Below are 20,820 nucleotides of genomic sequence, written 5' to 3'. Positions count from 1 at the left end.
ATGATTTAACATGAAAAAAATCGTATCTGTTGTAAATGTTCTATATCTGTAAAGGACTTCAAATACGTTAAAGTGGGTTTCTGAGTGGAAAATGGTTAAATGATTTAACATGAAAAAAATCGTATCTGTTGTAAATGTTCTATATCTGTAAAGGACTTCAAATACGTTAAAGTGGGTTTCTGAGTGGAAAATGGTTAAATGATTTAACATGAAAAAAATCGTATCTGTTGTAAATGTTCTATATCTGTAAAGGACTTCAAATACGTTAAAGTGGGTTTCTGAGTGGAAAATGGTTAAATGATTTAACATGAAAAAAATCGTATCTGTTGTTAATGTTCTATATCTGTAAAGGACTTCAAATACGTTAAAGTGGGTTTCTGAGTGGAAAATGGTTAAATGATTTAACATGAAAAAAATCGTATCTGTTGTAAATGTTCTATATCTGTAAAGGACTTCAAATACATCAAAGTGGGTTTCTGAGTGGAAAATGGTTAAATGATTTAACATGAAAAAAATCGTATCTGTTGTAAATGTTCTATATCTGTAAAGGACTTCAAATACGTTAAAGTGGGTTTCTGAGTGGAAAATGGTTAAATGATTTAACATGAAAAAAATCGTATCTGTTGTAAATGTTCTATATCTGTAAAGGACTTCAACTACGTTAAAGTGGGTTTCTGAGTGGAAAAGGGTTAAATGATTTAACATGAAAAAAATTGTATCTGTTGTAAATGTTCTATATCTGTAAAGGACTTCAAATACGTTAAAGTGGGTTTCTGAGTGGAAAATGGTTAAATGATTTAACATGAAAAAAATCGTAACTGTTGTAAATGTTCTATATCTGTAAAGGACTTCAAATACGTTAAAGTGGGTTTCTGAGTGGAAAAGGGTTAAATGATTAAACATGAAAAAAATCGTACCTGTTAATGTAAATGTTCTATATCTGTAAAGGACTTCAAATACGTCAAAGTGGGTTTCTAAGTGGAAAAGGGTTAAATGATTAAACATGAAAAAAATCGTACCTGTTGTAAATGTTCTATATCTGTAAAGCGTCACTGTTAAATGAAGACAATGTATATGCAATTAATGTGTTCTCCCATTCCATTAATGATAAAATTATAAAATGTTAGCACACAGATAACAAACAGATATCCTGATTGTACTATATCCTGCTGAAAGTATAAACCATTTCCTCTTCTTCCTTTTAGTTCCTGTTGGAAACGAACTACCTGACAGTCCGTCTGGTTCCAGTCTACGTCAGTCACCTATGCCTTATGATGCTGAGATTTGATTGGATGCTATTTATAGTTATAACATGAATTCAATCCCCCATGCCTGTTGATGCTGAGATTTGATTGGATGCTATTTTTATGCCCCCCTTCGAAGAAGAGGGGGTATATTGCTTTGCTCATGTCGGTCGGTCTGTCTGTCGGTCCGTCCACCAGGTGGTTGTCAGACGATAACTCAAGAATGCTTGGGCCTAGGATCATGAAACTTTATAGGTACATTGATCATGACTCGCAGTTTACCCCTATTGATTTTGAGGTCACTAGGTCAAAGGTCAAGGTCACGGTGACCTGAAATAGTAAAATGGTTTTTGAATGATTACTCAAGAACGCATACGCCTAGGATCATGAAAACTTTATGGGTAGATTGATCATGACTTGCAGATGACCCCTGTTGATTTTGAGGTCACTAGGTCAAAGGTCAAGGTCACGGTGACCCGAAATAGTTAAATTGTTTCCGGATGATAACTTAAGAACGCATACGCCTAGGATCATGAAACTTCATGGGTAGATTGATCATGACTCGCAGATGACCTCTATTGATTTTGAGGTCACTAGGTCAAAGGTCAAGGTCACGGTGACCCGAAATAGTAAAATTGTTTCCGGATGATAACTCAAGAACGCATATGCCTAGGATCATGAAACTTCATGGGTAGATTGATCATGAATCGCAGATGACCTCTATTGATTTTGAGGTCACTAGGTCAAAGGTCAAGGTCACGGTGACCCGAAATAGTAAAATGGTTTTCGGATGAAAACTCGATCAAGAAAGCATACACCTAGGATCATGAAACTTCATAGGTAGATTGATCATGACTTGCAGATGACCCCTATTGATTTTAAGGTCAAAGGTCAAGGTCACGGTGACCCGAAATAGTAAAATGATTTTCGGATGATAACTCAAGAACGCTTTTGCCTAGGATCATGACACTTCATAGGTACATTGATCGTGACCCGCAGATGACCCCTATTGATTTTCAGGTCACTAGGTCAAAGGTCAAGGTCACAGTGACAAAAATCGTATTCACACAATGGCTGCCACTACAACGGACAGCCAATGTGGGGGGGCATGCATGTTTTACAAACAGCCCTTGTTAGTTATCAAAACATGAGGTAAATCACCAATATCTTTTGATCCTGAGATATGATACATGTAGTGTGCTTTTTATAGTTGTCATAAATTGCTGTTAAATAAATTAATCAACCATGCCTGATAATGCTAACCAGTGCATTTGACTGGATACTATTCAAAGTTGTCATAAATATTGTAGTCATCAATGCCTGATGAAGCGGAAATTTGAATGAATCTTTTTTTGTTCCTGTTGATATCTGATATTTGTCAAATATCCAGTCAATCAACCATTCCTGATTGATTAAGTGTTATTTATTGTTGAAGACCTTTACAGTGAATAAGGTATGGATGATAATGTTGAAACTTGATAGATAATGATTGGATAGCTTTTATCATGGCATTTAATTCAGTCTATCCTGTGCACATATTAATGCTGATATTTGATTGACTGTGTAGTGAATACATCTTCCATTGTCACTACACTCTCATCCTGATGTTGTTTATGGAGACCATTCAGTAAAAAGATATAAAATATTGATGCTGCTTATATTTGATTGGATGTTATTTATAGTAAAGATGTAAATTGGGCAACCATTTTCACATTATGTTGCTGAAATTTGATTGGATGCTATTATCAGTAGAGATCTTTTTTCACATTTACAATTTTCACTGATTTGAGCTGATATTTAATTGGATGCTATTTTAGTAGAGATGTAATGTTATGTCAATAATTTGTGCTATTCATAATCTGTTTTATATTTATGTGTGCTATTGATAAAAATCAGCAGGATCAATAAAAGTGTAGTATCACATACACATATTTTTAAGTAATAATCATTCAGAATCATTTGAGCCCTGCCTTGTGAAAGGGGGGTTTAATGAATATGCGTAAAGTGTCCTCCCTGATTAGCCTGTGCAGTCCCCACAGGGGATTTTAAGCAAAAATGGGTCTAATGCAAAATGTATCGAGGGTAGCTCCAGATCATTTAGCGTTCAGGATAACAACTGACCGGACTGAGCCGAGGTGCAGCTGTGCTGGCAGCCTATGGCATAAGACCCATTTTTGCATGAGATGGGTCATATATGAGTTATCAATGATGTAACAGGTTTGTAGATGTGAAATTCTGGCTAGCTGACCTTATATCTGTAATAAAGATTATATGTCTGAATGAATGTAGTTCAGTGCTGACATAGCACAGACTGTTATCAGCAGTATCTCCTTTAAAACTAGTTCACAGTTTCTGTGTTAAATATCATTGAAGTTTGTAAAGGCTAAAAATACAGTATTGATGTATTATCCAATGTAACCATTGAAAACAAAAGTTTGTTAAGTTATAATTATTGTTATATAAAAAGTTATAGATCTTGTCAATCTCAAAAGAACAACTTAGATTTTATATTATAAGACATATGTGTTATTTACTTGCTTAAATTGTATATAATGTAAAATTTCTTTATAGATGTATATGGAAGAAATGTCGTTTTGTGAAATCTGCGAGAAAGTCCTGGTAAAACAATTAGTTTCTCTTTAATATTGAACGTTCTATTTATAGGCAGAGATTGATCTAGATTGTTATCAGTGCAAGTCCTCAATAACACACTCAATCAAGTAGAACTTTGAGGTTACTTAGTTTGGTTAATGTTGGCTTTCCTTGTATTATGTACTTAGAAGGGACAATGTTTCCTTTCTTTGATGAATTAGCACTCACTCAGTAAGGTCACTTGTTACTCAAAAAGTTGTTCTGCTAGAGGGCTTTAACAACCATATCAACCATAGGAATGTGAACTTGTGAACCTTATATTTTGGTTAAGAAATTTTCTCGAAAACCAGCGTGACGGCCCCTTATTTAGCCAAATAACCTTTGTTTACTTGTGTGGCGCGTAACTCAAAAAATAATTGCTGCAAAAGTTTACGTTCATCATTTCTTTTATGTTAAAAAATAATTGTGTAAAATAATATTTAAACTACATAGAATGAAGCAAGATCTATAGGTTTTTACTCTTTATGCTGTTGTCACAATCTCACTTTACTCCTTATAAACCCCTTATAAACGCACATTGACGCATTTGTAGTTGCTTAGAAAATCTAAGTTAATTTAAAATCTTTACTAGAATAGAGTTTTAAAGGCTTCATTTTCAACCTGAAGATACTGATGAGCAGCAAACAGCATAAAGCCTGAACAGACTGCCAGTTACTCTGGTTACATCAAAAACCATTTTCACTTTGCTTGTGATGGGGAAAGGGTTAAATACTAGTTTGTTACAAATTGACAGAATGGTTGTGTATGCTCCTTTGACTCAAATGTAAATGTTGTATGATTTTAACTGTTGTACATTAACAAAATCATGCTATGAGTTTGTGTTGAACATTGTTGTTTGTGATTATTGTTATGTGTTTGCCTTATAAGTTTAATTTTGAATATGTGATACACCGATGTAAGCGTATTGTGATATTTGAATTATTTTTTTTGTTATGGAGTGCTGATAAACCTTTTGTTAGATTGTTACCAGTAAGAATTTTGCAATGTGTTATTTTTATCTTGATGAATTTATTTATAAATAAATTATAATGCATAACTTTATATTGTGATATTTTGCTAGTAATTAAAGTGTTGTTCTTAAATTAATTTAAAAGAACAGTTACGCTATTTAAATTTCTATATTGTTAATGAATGAAAAGTATAAACAAAATATCTCCTATTAACTTGAATGTACTTAACATTTTACTAAAATATTATGATTTTCTTTTTTTTCAATTTATACAAAACCTGCCTTATATATGCAAACAAAATGAGTCTTTACATGTTCTTTTATAGCAATATAATGCTGAAAAATCTGGAAACAGTTGTAGACAATCAAAGTTTTAATATTTTTAGCAATGGAATGTTATGATTAGATGTATTGTTATCCTGAAATGCAGAGTTTGTAATCTTTGCAAATAATGTTTAATGCAAGATACTGGATTTAAATTAATCTTTAAATCAATTTCAAAAAGGTGTCTCTTACCCCTTCTTTATTTGTATTAACTGAAGCAAAAACAGGAACATGTATTATAGATTTTAAGGCACCGATAAGGCAAACACGCAAAGGGCTGTGAATACTTGTTATATTGCTACTTAATATTTGTCAGTTAACCCATATTCATTATGCATGTATATGCATGTTATATCTGTAGATATTTATTTCTATTTCTTTTTTACATTTTTGCTCTTCAAGCCTAAATTTATGTTTGTGTGTATATTAAATCATTATTAAGTACAATTAATTTCTTTGTTTTTATTTGCATCAGTAAAACAGCATGTTAAATGTCAGTTTCAATTTTAAATTATATAAGTCTCACAGCATATTGAAGTGGAAGTTTCACTGTTAATTTGTTTCAGACACACAGTATACTCCAGTAGCAGTTTCACAATTAAATCTCAGCCCACCGTGTATTAAAATGGTAATATCACAATTTAAAGGGACCTTTTCACATTTTGGTAAATTGACAAAATAAAAAAAATGTTTCAGATTGGCATATTTTTGTTGAAGTTATGATATATGTGAGGAAACAATAATACTGAACATTTACCATGCTCTAAAATATCCATTATTTTTAATAAAAATTATAAAGCGTTTAGATTTTTATAGATTTTTACTGCAGGGGTCAGTGGTTTGAGCCCAGTTGAGGATTTTTTTTTCATTCTTTAATTTTTTTCTTGTTTTTTACTAGTGCCTTTTAGATCCAATGTTTACATTTATTAATATACCGGTAAAGCATTTAATGACAAACTTCAATACATACCAAAATTTGTGAAAAGGTCCCATTAATATCAACCACTCAGTATTTCAAATGGCCGTTTTCAATATTAATATCATCTAAATGGTATATAAAACTGAAGTGTCAGTTTCACAAGTAAATATCAACCACGCAGTATATTGAAGAGACAGTTTAACAATTAAATATCAGCAACACTGAGAGTTACAGTTTCATAACTGATTATGAGCAACTCAGAAATTTGAAGAGACATTCATTCTAACACGGCACGCGACTTGTTTTCTATAGACAAAGAAGGAAATCAAGTGTGGGTTATTCTGCAAAAACTTATGGGCGGAGCTTAATGTTTCGAAAATAGTTCCGAATAAATAAAGAAAATATTGCAGTAAAATGCACGTGCTAAACCCCGCTCTAAAAGAAATGTTATAAATGTAACATGTATATAAATGTAATGAAACAACAAATTGTATATTTGGTGATAAGTGGCATAACCACGCCTACAAAGAATGTTATTTGTTAGGAAACGTAATTCAAAAAACATTTATAGCATGTAAGCTTTTCAGTTACATCAATAAACGTGACGTCATAAAGTTTCTACGATTGCTGTTTTCAACGAAAGTGACGTTATTTGCAAAATATTTATGAATGTAATTGACGTCATATGTTTGTTCAATTCAATGACGTCACTTAATAGTGAACTTTGTACTTAGGAGGGCAGTGTATTGAAACATATAGTTCACGTCCTAAAGCTTGAACCAAATCAATCAGAATCGTGTTAGAATCAAAATATATTTTTCTATGATGGTTTGTTGTCGAATAACCCACAGTAAGTTGTATAGATGCGTGTTATCAAATCACTCGTGCTTCGCACTCTTGATTTAATTTGTACGCATCTGTACTCCTTACTGTGGGTTATTCGACAACAAACCATGATAGAAAAATATTATTTCTTAAATAACAGCCAAGCATTCTATTAAAGTGAATGTTCACAATTTAATATTAGTCAAACTTTATATTGAATTGGCAGTTTCAAATTAAATATAAGCCACATAGTGTATTGATGAGACAGTTTCACAATTAAACATCAGCCTCACATTATGTTCAAGATGCAGTTTCACAATTAAATATCAGTCATACAGTATATTGAAGGGGCAGTTGCACTTTTATGTATCATCCATTCAGTATGTTGAAAAGGCAGTTGTACAATTAAATATCAGCCACCCAGGATTTTTAAATGGCAGTTTTAAATTGAATATCAGTCGTTCCATGAATCAAAGAGGCAGTTTCACAATTAAATATCAGTCACACAATAAATTGAAGGGAACATTTTACAACTAAATATCAACCATGCAGTATATTAAAATTGCAGTTTCGTTATTAAATATTCGCCACACAATATATTGAGGAGACAACTTCACAATAAACAAATCAGCCACTCAGTGAATTGAAAGGGCTGTTTCCCAATTAAAGTTTCCTAATTCAATAGCACACAATATACTAAAGGGACTGTTTCACTTATAATTTATGTCAGTCGAACATGTTCTTAAAATGGCAGTTTCACAATTAATTTTTAATTATGGATTTTATTTTCATATATTTAGTTTTTCACTGATATATTACATCTTGGTGTGGTTTTGTGTTTTGGGATGAAGCCGGCGTAACCGGGGAAAAAACAGCTCTCCGGTATGGTTACCTCCAACAAAACTGGCATGCGATATGAACGGGGATTGAACCTGGATCTCCGAGGTGAGAAGCGCTTGTAACAACTGCGCTTTTTTTCTTGCATATGTTTTCTGCTACATGGCAAATGCATGTTTTGATTCACGAATGCGCTTTATTAACACGTCATCGTTCGTGCAGCGTAATTCTAAATTTAATCCGTTCGTCAATATCGCTTCTTTTAGTATGTTTTTACAAAGACCTATAATTTATTCTAGGTCTTTGGGTGGTTTTTTAATTTGAAACTAGCATTCTTAGTGCGTATTCTTACTCATCGAGCAGTAAAGGTAAACTAAACGCTGCTTGTACACTTCATTCCTTTCAACTTGATAAGTGCTTATTTCTTTCGTCAAGTAAAACATTCATTTGGGCCGTGCTCTGTGAAAGGGAGGTTTAATGCATGTGCGTGAAGTACCGTCCAAGAGCAGTCCGCACAGGCTAATCAGGGACGTCCAAGAGCAGTCCGCACAGGCTAATCAGGGACGACCAAGAGCAGTCCGCACAGGCTAATCAGGGACGACCAAGAGCAGTCCGCACAGGCTAATCAGGGACGACACTTTGGGGTTTTATGATAGTTTTCGTTTCAAGAAAGCCTCTTCGTAAAGAAAATCCAGGTAAGTCGAAAAGTGTCGTCCCTGATTAGTCATTGCAGACTGCACAGGCTTATCTGGGACGACACTTAAACGCACATGCATTAAACCCCTTTCTCACAGAGAACGGCCCCTTTATAAGGCATTAACACGAAGTAATATAGTTAATTAAAATTGTAATGTACAAACTAAAAAGCAAACCTTACGGATCGAATACGCATGCTACTAAATGGATGCGTTTTCATTAATACGCAAGCACATGTGATTAACATCTAGCATAAAAGCACGTATATATGCAAACTAGGTCCCGACAAAAGATGTAAAGAGGTACAACGGCTTATGAAAAATGCTTATTAGCTCGGCTGTTTTCGGAGAAAACCCGAGGTATTTTCATAGCCAGCTCGTCGTGTCCGTCGTCGTGTCCGCCGTTCGCGTCGTGCTAAAACCTTAACATTTTGTCCAGGTTTTGAACATTGGCTCTAAAATCAAAGTGCTTCAACCTACAACTTTGAAACTTCATATATAGGTGCCTTTGAAACTTCATATATAGGTGCACCTTGATGAGTTCTACATGCCACATCCATTTTTTGGGTCACTAGGTCAAAGGTCAAGGTCACAGTGACCTTTAAAAAAAATCTGACAATATTTCATTTATTAAAAAACTGCATTTACAACCGAGCGTGGATCCGTTATGCGGTGCTCTAGTTTTAGTAAGGAAAAGCACAATGCAACAAGAGTTTGTCATTAACCCACACGCAAATGTGATACGTTAACAATGCTGGTCATTGAGAAATATACAATTGTCATTATGCCACACACATGGACTAGCACATATTGCCTTCAATAGATATGGCATGGATAGCATGTGGTTGTCATCGTTTACGCTCTGAGGGTAATAACTTTCGTAAAGTTGAATCAAGTTAGACAGCTTTGAGTTATGAACATGTGTGTGTACTGGTTAGAAAAGACCGTGAACCAAATGGTTCGATATGCTTAGTACAGTACTTGTTGACCGATCAGATCTGCTAGTTTAAGAAATAAACACGGGCTAGAAGTTCCTTTATAACTGCTGCCGTTTTGATACTGGCATAATGACTAAATACTATACACCAACATAGTATACGAATAAATATTAAAACGGGTTTGTTTGTTTTTTAATCGAGCCGATAATAACTTCTATTTGCTTATTTCGCCACAAATGTTGTTAATGGTCATTATGTTTGCGGATATTTATATCGAATGCCTTATCTTGATCAGAGCGCGTTAGAACTACTGAACATATGACCCTAGTGTATTTCTTTTTGACAACGTTCTTATTGTAGCCCCTACACAATGATATTCGTGTCTTGTCGGCGAAAACTGCACTGAAGTCGCACCGAACTGTCCTCATGGTTTTAAATCGTGGAAGGACTTAGGTTGTCTAAGTTCAGAGGCTGTGTCTAATGTTTATTCTAACACTACACACGACTTGTTTTCTATAGAAAAAGGAGGAAATCAAGTATGGCTTAATCTGCAATAATTGTTGGCGGAGCTTAATTTTTCGAAAATAGTTCCGAATAAATAAAGAAAATAGTGCAGTAATATGCACGTGCTAAATCCCGCTCTAAAAGAAAAATGTTAATAAATGTAACATGTATATAAATGTAATAAAACAACAAATTGTATTTTTGGTGATAAGTGGCATAACCACGCCTACAAAGAATGTTATTTGTTAGGAAACGTAATTAAGAAAACATTTATAGCATGTCAGCTTTTCAGTAGCATCAATAAACGTGACGTCATTTAGTTTCTACGATTTTTGTTCTCAATAAAAGTGACGTCCCTTGCAAAATATTTATGAATGAAAACGACGTCATATGTTTGTACAATTCAATGACTAAATAGTGAACTTTGTACTTAAAAGAGCGGAGGATTGAAAAATATAGTTCACGTCCAAAAGCTTAAACCAAATCAATCAGGATCGTGTTAGAATCGAAACAATATTTTTCTATGATGGTTTGTTGTCGAATAGCCCACAGTAAGGAGTATAGATGGGTGTTATCAAATCACTCGTGCTTCGCACTCGTGATTTAATTCCTACGCTTCTATTCTCCTTACTGTGTGTTATTCGACAACAACCACTATAGAAAATTATTATTTCTTAATCAATGGTTGGAGTTCTGTAAAAAAAAAACTTCTTTCCCGTTATTACAAATGTGGTGCAAATAAAAAAAGTTACAAATTTAATTGGTAATTAACTATTATTACCTGATGTCTTATATAAATGATAATTAATTATTTTTTGCTATTTCATCGTAGAAAAAGAAATTTGCAATGTTTTAAACTGTTACCGGTGATTATAGAAATACTGTCAGACCCAGCGGGAATAAATTTACTGTCCAAAATATACTGTATCCCGCTGCCATAGCAATCACGTGCCACCAGCGGGAAAAAATTTACTGACAAAAAAATACTGTATCCCGCTGCCTTAGCAATCACGTGCGGAATGTTCGAAAATTAAACTGTCCCATTCGCGCATGCGGAGTACGCAGTTTTGCGTGTCCGTTGTATTTGGATAATTAAAATATCGATTGCAGCTGAAACTGTGCTGTAGAATAGATTAATGCCATTATTTAAGCTTTGACAGGAGTCAAAAAGAAAATCAATTAAGTATAAACGACACGCTTACCTCAAAGGCAACTTTAATCTAATGCAAATAACAATAAAGTTACAACGATATACACTTCCAGTGTCTGTTCTTAAGGTGTTATGCATGACAAACACACAATCCGAAATACGTTTTGGATTCGTTCGATACATTAAACAAATATTGTTGTCCCAAAATGTTTCGTCACCGAAATGACGTCACACAAGTACGTCATAAATTGCGTAATCAATTGATGAAAATAAAATACGGAAAGCTGGTTCTGTAATATATTTAAAAAAAAATAATTTACGACTAAGAAAATTGATGGGATAAATTGATTACTAGGTCGGTGCCGAATAAAGCGAAGTTCATTTTTCTCTGCCCGTAAATCTGAACCACTCAACATATTAATGGTTGTTCATTGCTGAAATTAAATTCAATTAGATTGAATATTAAAAGTGTTCATGGTTCATATAAATTGTTCATGTTTGAATAGTTTATTCGGTATAATAAAATAAATATTACACGTCTGACAGGGTGACAGTAAATTTGTCAACTTTCGAAAAAATACTGTCAACCTTGACTTCGCCTCGGTTGACAGTATTTCCTCAAGTTGACAAATTTACTGTCACCCTGTCAGCCATGCAATATTTAAATACTGTTGCCCGCTGGAATAATGACGTCATTTCGTCATTTTACAGTTAAACAGTCAAAATTATTTTTTTATCGATTAATGTTATGTGTAAAAAAAAAATTAGTTTGCTGTTATTTCTATGTTGGAAATTAGGTAATAAAACACTTATTTAATGGATGCTTGGTGAACAGTCAAAACTGTTGTCCCTCGGTATCAGGGCTGACAACAGTACCACAGTCATCCCATATACCTTGGGAAACAGTTTCGACTGTTCACCGCGCATCCATGAAATAAGTGTATACTATTTACTTGTTAAAACTAATACTTCACTGTTTCAAACAGTGAAAAATAACAGTGAAAATTATCGATAATTTTCACTGTTTACCGTGAAATGACGTCATTTTTTGACGAAATGACGTCATCATCACAGCGAAATTCTTTAGTTAAACTCTTTAACAATGTATATTTTTAACGGTGAAAAAGAAAACACATAAAATAAAAAGAAAATTTGTTGGATTCGGTTACATATCGATTTTTATTCACCCGTGATCATAGGAAATAGCCTATATATTTTCGCTCATGGCTGCGCCACTCGTGAAAATATTATTTTCTATGATCACTCGTGAATTAAAATCGATATGTAACCGAATCCAACAAATATCCTCTCTATATATTTATCCTGTCACATGCCTGAAAATTAGCCTGATAACCAGGTAACCTAATAACCAAAAATATATTAGGCTAGTTGACCACTTGACCTCGAATGTCCGTCAGTCGCTCTCCGGTGACGGACTAATTTTTTTCTTCGGCCCACATATAAATTCCTCCGCCTTGCCAGCTTACTAATCTCCATCACGTCACCAACCAATTATTCTCTATATATCTTGCCATTGACCATAAAGAGAGCGTGTTCTTTTTCCACTATGCGAATTGTCATGTTCATTAAAAATATTTTTAATATACTGAATCTGCATAAATGTATACTTTATTGTGAATTGTATTAATATCTCTGGTTTCCAAAAAATATTTGTACTGTTTACAATTTACAAAGTATGTGTAAATCCCTTGCAATATTTTAATGTTTTTATAAGCCAAAAGCCTTTTATTGTTTTGGTAATTTACATTTTATACTCTCGTTTTATTCGGGCTTTATATAAATAAAATCCAAACTCAAATATAGGATTTTTAACGAGTCACAACGAAAATAAACGAAAATCAGAATTTCAAAATGTCCCAATTATTCCAACATTCATGCGTTCATATCTGCCTGTTTTTATAAGCCAAAAGCCTTTTCTTGTTTTGGTAATTTACATTTTATACTCTCGTTTTATTCGGGCTTTATATAAATAAAATCCAAACTCAAATTAAGGATTTTTAACGAGTCACAACGAAAATAAACGAAAATCAGAATTTCAAAATGTCCCAATTATTCCAACATTCATGCGTTCATATCTGCCAGCAAGTCACTGTCTTATCTAAACGACACCATCGCAAACGGTTAATATGGTTGACACAACTGCTCACTTTCACGGAGTCTTCGTGATAAAGTAAGTACTGCGGATGTCTTTTTTGTCGGTGGATGTTTGGTTCAGTATGAGCGTGAATTGTTTGAAATAAGTGAACTCTTTAAAAGTAAATTAACAGCATATTGTTATATTTTTTCGTGTTGACATTTAATAATAAACGTTCATCAAATTTTGATAGGTAATAGCTTTCTGAATGTCGTGCCAGCATTTTGTTTCATATTAAGTTAACTCCGGTTTGTTTTGATGTTTGTTTCAAAGTAACAAAGTGTTAGAATTATAGTGTAGAAAACCAAACACAAAGCCATTTACGAGGACATCAAAGAATTGTTTTTAAGGCGACGAACAACGAGACTACAGACTGATTCTCATATTACAACTATTTTAACAATCGAAACAAGAACGTTATCCATGCTGCGTTCAGAATTCGGTCTATTTTTTCTATTGAACGAGTCTCCTGGTATGATATCGCACGGAATAATTACATGTGGTTATTTTAACATCAATGTCACCACATTGTAGGTTTCACGATGAGCTGGGTTCAAGCTGTGTTCGTCGTCCTCTGTGTCGGAGCAGGTAAGCATACAATTAACCAACCAACATTGACCAATTAACATGATATAATTTACCGATGAACGATTTTTAATTGGCTTATCGACATGCTTCGATTGACCGATCAACACACGTTCATTTACTGATCGACAAAGTTATTGTAACAAAAGACTTCCTGACTGATCAGAATTCTTGAATTGATAAATTTATATTCTTAAATGACAAACAAATATATTATATTTTACATGTCAACATGTTATTGTGGCAAACTACAAGCTATTATTAACAAATTCTTATATCAATTTCAATAAATCAACATGATGATATTGCCAAATCTCCATGCTATTATTGCCAAATCTTCATGCTATTATTGCTTAATCGCGTTGCTATTATTGCCGAATTACCATGCTATTATTGCAAATATCCATTCTATTATTGAAAAATCTCCATTATATTATTGCAAAATCGCGTTGCTATTATTGCCAAATCGCGTTGCTATTATTGCCGAATTTACATGCTATAATTGACAAATCTCCATTATATTATTGCAAAATCGCGTTGCTATTATTGCCAAATCGCGTTGCTATTATTGCAAAATGTCCATGCTATTATTGACAAATCTCCATGCTATTATTGACGAATCTCCATGCTATTATTGACAAATCTACATGCTATTATTGACAAATCTTCGTGCTATTATTGACAAATCTCCATGCTATTATTGACAAATCAACATGCTACTATTGACAAATCTACATGCTATTATTGACAAATCTACATGCTATTATTGATAAATCTCCATGCTATTATTGACAAATCTACATGCTTTTATTGACAAATCAACATGCTATTATTGACAAATCTACATGCTATTATTGACAAATCTCCATGCTATTATTGACAAATCTCCATGCTATTATTGACAAATCTACATGCTATTATTGACAAATCTACATGATATTATTGACAAATCTACATGCTATTATTGACAAATCTCCATGCTATTATTGACAAATCAACATGCTATTATTGACAAATCAACATGCTATTATTGACACATCGACAATCTATTATTGACCTTTTGACATGCTTAACTTAACATCCGACATGTTAATTTTTACCAAGCGACGTGCTTTTATTTGACATGCTTGTATTGGGCAATCACAATCGACATGCTTTGACGATCTTCAATCTCTAATTTACAAATCGACCTACTATTACATATCGAGATACTTAATTTGACTGATCGACATGTCGATCGACATTATTCATTAAGCCGATCGACCGTCATTTTTTTTTTTAATTGACGGGCTTTGATGGAGTTCGCCATCGTTCGTGCTTTCGGTTTTCTACGCCTCGCAAGATAAACTTTACTACAGTACAGCTCACGCAAAACCAACAAAATCCGCGGCTACGCCGCGGGCACACTCTTTTGTTTTCGAAATTACTCCGCATCCACAACGAGTATTCCCTCGGCATCATGCCGAGGCACTCCGCGATAATTCGCGGAGTTACGCCGCGTCTGTTTCTGCCTCGGCATATATCCGCGGCATCACGCCGCGTCTTTACACGCGGCGATTTGCCGAAAAAAATACATATGTTTACTTCTTCGTGATTGTGTAAACCTTTGGTCAGCTTCTCTGCATACGGAACTTGATACATAATGATTTTGTAGGTCATTATAACCATATCAATGAACCTTACACAGTTTAATCCCGAACATGATCTCGGAATCAAGATTTGCTTTAAACATCGAAAATAACATATTGAGTATCATAAGATTTGCGAAAATCCATATGAGAACCAAACAACTATACATATAGAAAATAAATATAAATACTGTTGACAATTTTAATAAAAACTTATATTCGTTTTTATTTTAAAATGATTACTTTCACTTCGTCCCGATTTTCAGAAATGGCCATGTACATGTTGCATCTAAATATAAATTTAATAAACGAAATTATCGGGCAATATATTGAAACATTAAACTCGGCATTAATGTGACTACCAAAATAATCTTGCGACGCAAAACAGTATCATTATTGTGGCAATTAAATACACTTGTTAATCTGCTGTTCTCTTAGAAATTGCGCGAAAATAAAGATGACTTGTGTAATATCACGTTATCTGCCTGAAAAGCGAGAGCATTTTCATTGTAATCTAAATAAATCCGTGCAAATAACAAGTTATACAAGCGTATGCGAATGCAAAAGGAAATGCAGTGAGAACCCCGCCTTAAAATATCGAATTTTATACTGAAACATTAGGCGGTTAATCATTTGATTTGTCGGCATTTTTTTATACTGAAACATTAGGCGGTTAATCTTTTGATTTGTCGGCATTTTGTTTCATTTCGGACTCCAGGCAGTTTTCAGATCATAATCTCAGTGCTTTATTACCCGAACTCGTTAGTTTCTGGACACGTGTGCTACTGAAAATAACCACCGGTTATGGCCCAAACAAGCACAAAGTGTCTAGTCTCCCGTGTGTTTTATCCCTAAATGTTAGATAAGCACGTGCACTATTAATTATTATGTTGGTCAGTACAAAAGGCCTTCTTAAAACCGCCGACTGCGTCTTTGTTTTATTGCGCAATCAAGCACCGATAAACAAATATCCCGTGTATTACAAAAACACACACTTTAGATAAGCACGTGTCGTCTGTCAAAACCATAATTTATCAGTAAACATATCGAAGTAATTCTCGTATATGATCTCGGAAACGGGACTTGCTTTAAACATTTACCATTACGATATTTTTTTTTCATAAGATTTGCTTCAAAAAACAAATGAGACCCAATCAAACATACACAGACAAAACAAAATATAAATAATTATGACAAATTAAATGGAAAAAAAACAACATTGGTTTATTTTCAAAAAATCGCTTTTCCTTTCTCCCAATTTTCAGAAAATGACTTATACATGTTGCATAAAATCTAAATGTAGATGACGCTGTTTATTGGTCATTGTAAAAGAATATTAACTTTACACGGCACTTTGTGTGCAATCAGATACAATACAGTAATTGTTGCAATATTGAACGAACTAAAATATGAAAATGATACAGCGTTTTTGACTTTTATTTTATTCAGGAAAATGTCAAAATCATTTGCGAGATACCCCGATACTCAAATGGAAATTCACTACGAAGTTTTACAATGTTGTCTGCGCTACGTAGTTTTGTGTACCAATAAATTCACCCACGCCTATTTTCGCGCGCTTTTTGTTTTAGACAAACACTGGACACGAAAATATCATGGGCTTATACATGTATTTATTTGTGTTACCCTTTTCCCGATTGGACACCTATTTCATCATATCTTTAATTAGAAACATATGCCGAAATTCCTTTGATATTTTAGAAAAATTTTGGATGTCTGTGTTAATGAGTTTTCTTGAGCACTTTTCTCGTCAGTATTAATCAGAATTTGCATTTGAAAATGGAATATACGGGATTAGCGGGTAATGGATAGAGACGGAAAAATTCGCATGTATGTGGTAATTGAGAATGACAGTCATAAACGCATGTATCGGGGAAACGATAGACTCGGGATTATACGCATCTATCAGGGAAAGGGTTAAGAAACAGTTAATAAAGATAATTTGGACATTTGGATAATTTGGACAGATGATACAAAACCTTGTATTATGTAGTGAATTGTTTCGCAACGTAGTAACGCTCCATGTAATAAATTTTATTATGCGAAACTCCATTTCTATCCGAGGTACATGTACATTGTAAATTATAATTAATACGATTGTCCGCCGAATGACTCGACATCATCAACAAATTACTCGGCATCATGCCGAGGCGTGTCGCGGAGACGAGATGCGGAGTGCCTCGGCGGACAGACGCGGCTACTCGGCGACCAGATAGTCGATTCCGAGTCGACTCCGCGAACACAAGATGGCGTCTGACTCCGCGGATCGCGGAATATGTTTGTTTTGCGTGAGCTGTACTGTATATCCAACACGTTGGTTATTTTCTCTACGAGGCACGCTCTGATCGTTGCAGCACATGCTGCAAACATGCGGTGTTTGGAGTGCCAGGACATGCCCCACCCTCAGGATTGTGACCTAGTCACTGTGTGCACGCAGTACGAGGTCTGTTACGTAGAGCAGTTCGTCACGAGTGGCGGCCTCATCCTCTACAACTCTGGTTGCCTCGCGAAAAATGTAAGAAATGTGTTTTTGTTGCTGTTCAATGTTTTACGCCATGCTGTTTACTCTGACTCCATGTTAAATATCTGGGCTTTTCAGCAAAGCCATGTTGTAGTGCTTAATAATAAATATAATATTATATGAAAATAAAAACAGTATTTCATCCGAATTCGCCTCCCTGTATTAATATGCCATTACTCAACTGTTTCAATTTTTAGAGACTCCTTGCTTTGCTAGATTATGTCTTCTTAATAGGAGCACTATATATGTGCTGTGTATCATCGACAAATCGGAAAGCCGGGTATAAGATGGGAGGGTCGTTGTGTGATTTTCAATAAATTGTTCGTGACTTATGACCAAACTTTTAATTCATTCGTTTGTTTTTGACGATGCTGCTTCAGCGAAGCAGCTCGTCTAAGTTATCATACCATAAACAATTTCTGCACAATGGTGACCTATGTAAAAGACCGAGCTAGTTCGATTGACTTAGCTTATTTTTTTCAATCGGCATACTTCGCTGATTATCATTGATAAAGGTAACGGCAGCTTGGTTCCCGTCCTCTTTCAAATTTATCGAGAGGTTCTGGACATAAACCAGACACGAAACTGCCAGGTGTCATTTCAAACGCTGTGGCGCTGGAAAAAAAAACAAATGCAGTTATTTTTAGATTTGATCAAGGTGCAACCCGCCTCCCAGTTTCGCCGAATGGGTCAAGTTCCCCACGGGTACTACTTACCCGTTCCCCCAATTCTTTTTTCGTTCCCAAATTTTGTTTCGTTCCAAAAAAAAAATCGTACCCAATTTTGTTGTCTTACGCAAATTTTGTTTCGTACCCAAACAATTTTTCATACCCAAATTTTTTGGAGATAGTTTTTTCGTACCCAAAATTTTCGTACCCAAATTTTTTTCTTGCCAAGATTGTTCGTACCCATATACACAATTGTGATGATGTAGATAAACTTAAATTGATGCTTTTATATCCATCCTGTTCAAAAGCATGGTCACACCAGTACTGCCAGTACTTTGATTATGTTTTGTTTTTTCGCTTTAATAATTGGCAACTCAATGAATATGGGATTCCAATAATCCCATTTTTATTTTTGCCATCTCAAATTGGCTTTAGTCACTTGATGTTTTAGCCATTTGTTGACTATGGCCAAATTTTAATTCTTTCATTTCGATGTGCTTTGCACATTGTTGTTTCTTTTGCATGTTGTTTTGCCAATATTATGCACAGAAAACCACGTTTGTTTTTATGCCCTCGGTAGGGTGGCATATAGCAGTTGAACTGTCCGTCTGTCCGTCCGTCTGTCCGTCCGTTCGTCCGAAAACTTTAACATTGGCCATAACTTTTACAAAATTGAAGATAGCAACTTGATATTTGGCATGCATGTGTATCTCATGAAGCTGCATATTTTGAGTGGTGAAAGGTCATGGTAAAAGTCATCCTTCGAGGTCAAAAGTTAAAAAAATACAATCCAAGGGAAGTAATAAGCTTTTAAAGAGAGATAATTTCTAAACCTGACAAATGATATATTGAAATCTTATTTCAAAGCGGCGCAATGGGGGGCCATGTGTAACAGATCGGGCTACCATAACTTCGTGAAGAGGCCAGTAGGACCTTTAAATAAGCTCTGAAACACACATATATAACACGGGGCATTGAGTTTCTGACAAACACATCTCTTGTTAAATTATATATGGCCAATCCAGATGAAACTACTTTATCCAGATGGCATTACCTTTCAAGGCGACATTATAGTTTGCGTATGATAATACCTTTTACAGACGATACATGTATTATTACCTGACCTATATTATTTTATATTTTTAAGGTGATATGGCATCATCCAGATAATATTACCTAATCCAGATTATACTTATATTTCGAAATATATAACATTTGCGAATGATATTACCTTTTTAAAATCATATAATATTATCCCCACATGTTGTTAATTCAGCAGCATGATATTAACTTTTTCATATCATTATAGGTTTTGAAGATAGATTGTGTTCACCTTTTCCAGATGATATTAACCCATTCATGCCTAGCGTCTAGAAAAAAGGCCGTTGCAAACAGCGTAGACCCAGATGAGACGCCGCACGATGCGGCGTCTCTACCGGGTCTGCGCTGTTTGCTTAAAGGAATTTATGTAAGAAATATTCTACATATAAAAATAAATCGACTAGACATCCCTAATTTTGGAAATAAATTGATCCAATTTGAAGGATGGGTCCACTAGGCATAAATGGGTTAATTTTTCCAAAAGATTAATCTGCATATGGTTTTACCTTTTCCATATGGTATTACATAAAGCATAATACCTTTTTTCCAGATAAGAATACCTTATAAATTTACGTCATTCATGTGTATGAAAGCGTCATGAAGTTTTTCTCTACAGTAAGGTAGGCGCGGCCTATTTGTGCACTATTTCAGAACACACGAAGGCATTGTTAAATTTCTCTATATATAAATCTTACTACCAAAAAACAGAATAGTGTCTTTAGTTTCATACACCTTCTTTTGTGTGGGATCACCATACATGTGTTGGTGTTCCACTATAATGCATGCTATATCACAAACTATGCAATCACGTTATTCAAACAATACTACACATTGAGTCGTGTTCTTAGAAAACTGGTTTAAATGCATGTGCGTAAAGTGTTGTCCCAGATTAGACTGTGCAGTCCGCACAGGCTAATCAGGGACAACACTTTCCTCTTTTATGGTATGTTTAGTTTCAAGGAAGTCCCTCCATACCGAAAATCAAGTTTAGGCTAATCTGGGACGATACTTTACGCACATGTATTATGCCCAGTTTTCTCAGAACACGACACAATCATGAAGTTGTTGTTCCTAACATCATTCTGGCCGTTATGTAAATGTATTTGA

General features: G+C 34.5%; 1 protein-coding gene across 1 annotated transcript in view; it reads left to right on the top strand.

The window, feature by feature from the left end:
- The first annotated feature begins 13,241 nt into the window (after positions 1 to 13,241).
- The window catches only part of LOC127850595 (uncharacterized), a 35,730-nt gene continuing 28,151 nt past the window's right edge, over positions 13,242 to 20,820 (top strand). Inside the window, exons 1-3 of the mRNA XM_052383727.1 lie at positions 13,242 to 13,272; positions 13,727 to 13,780; positions 17,778 to 17,938. Coding sequence (XP_052239687.1) covers positions 13,242 to 13,272; positions 13,727 to 13,780; positions 17,778 to 17,938 — 246 coding nt within the window. The remainder of the gene's footprint in view (positions 13,273 to 13,726; positions 13,781 to 17,777; positions 17,939 to 20,820) is intronic.

The sequence above is a fragment of the Dreissena polymorpha genome, chromosome 11 (genome assembly GCF_020536995.1).
Source record: "Dreissena polymorpha isolate Duluth1 chromosome 11, UMN_Dpol_1.0, whole genome shotgun sequence".
NCBI lineage: Eukaryota > Metazoa > Mollusca > Bivalvia > Myida > Dreissenidae > Dreissena > Dreissena polymorpha.
Note: the sequence above shows the minus strand (reverse complement) of the source record. Positions and strands in the feature narration are given on the sequence as shown.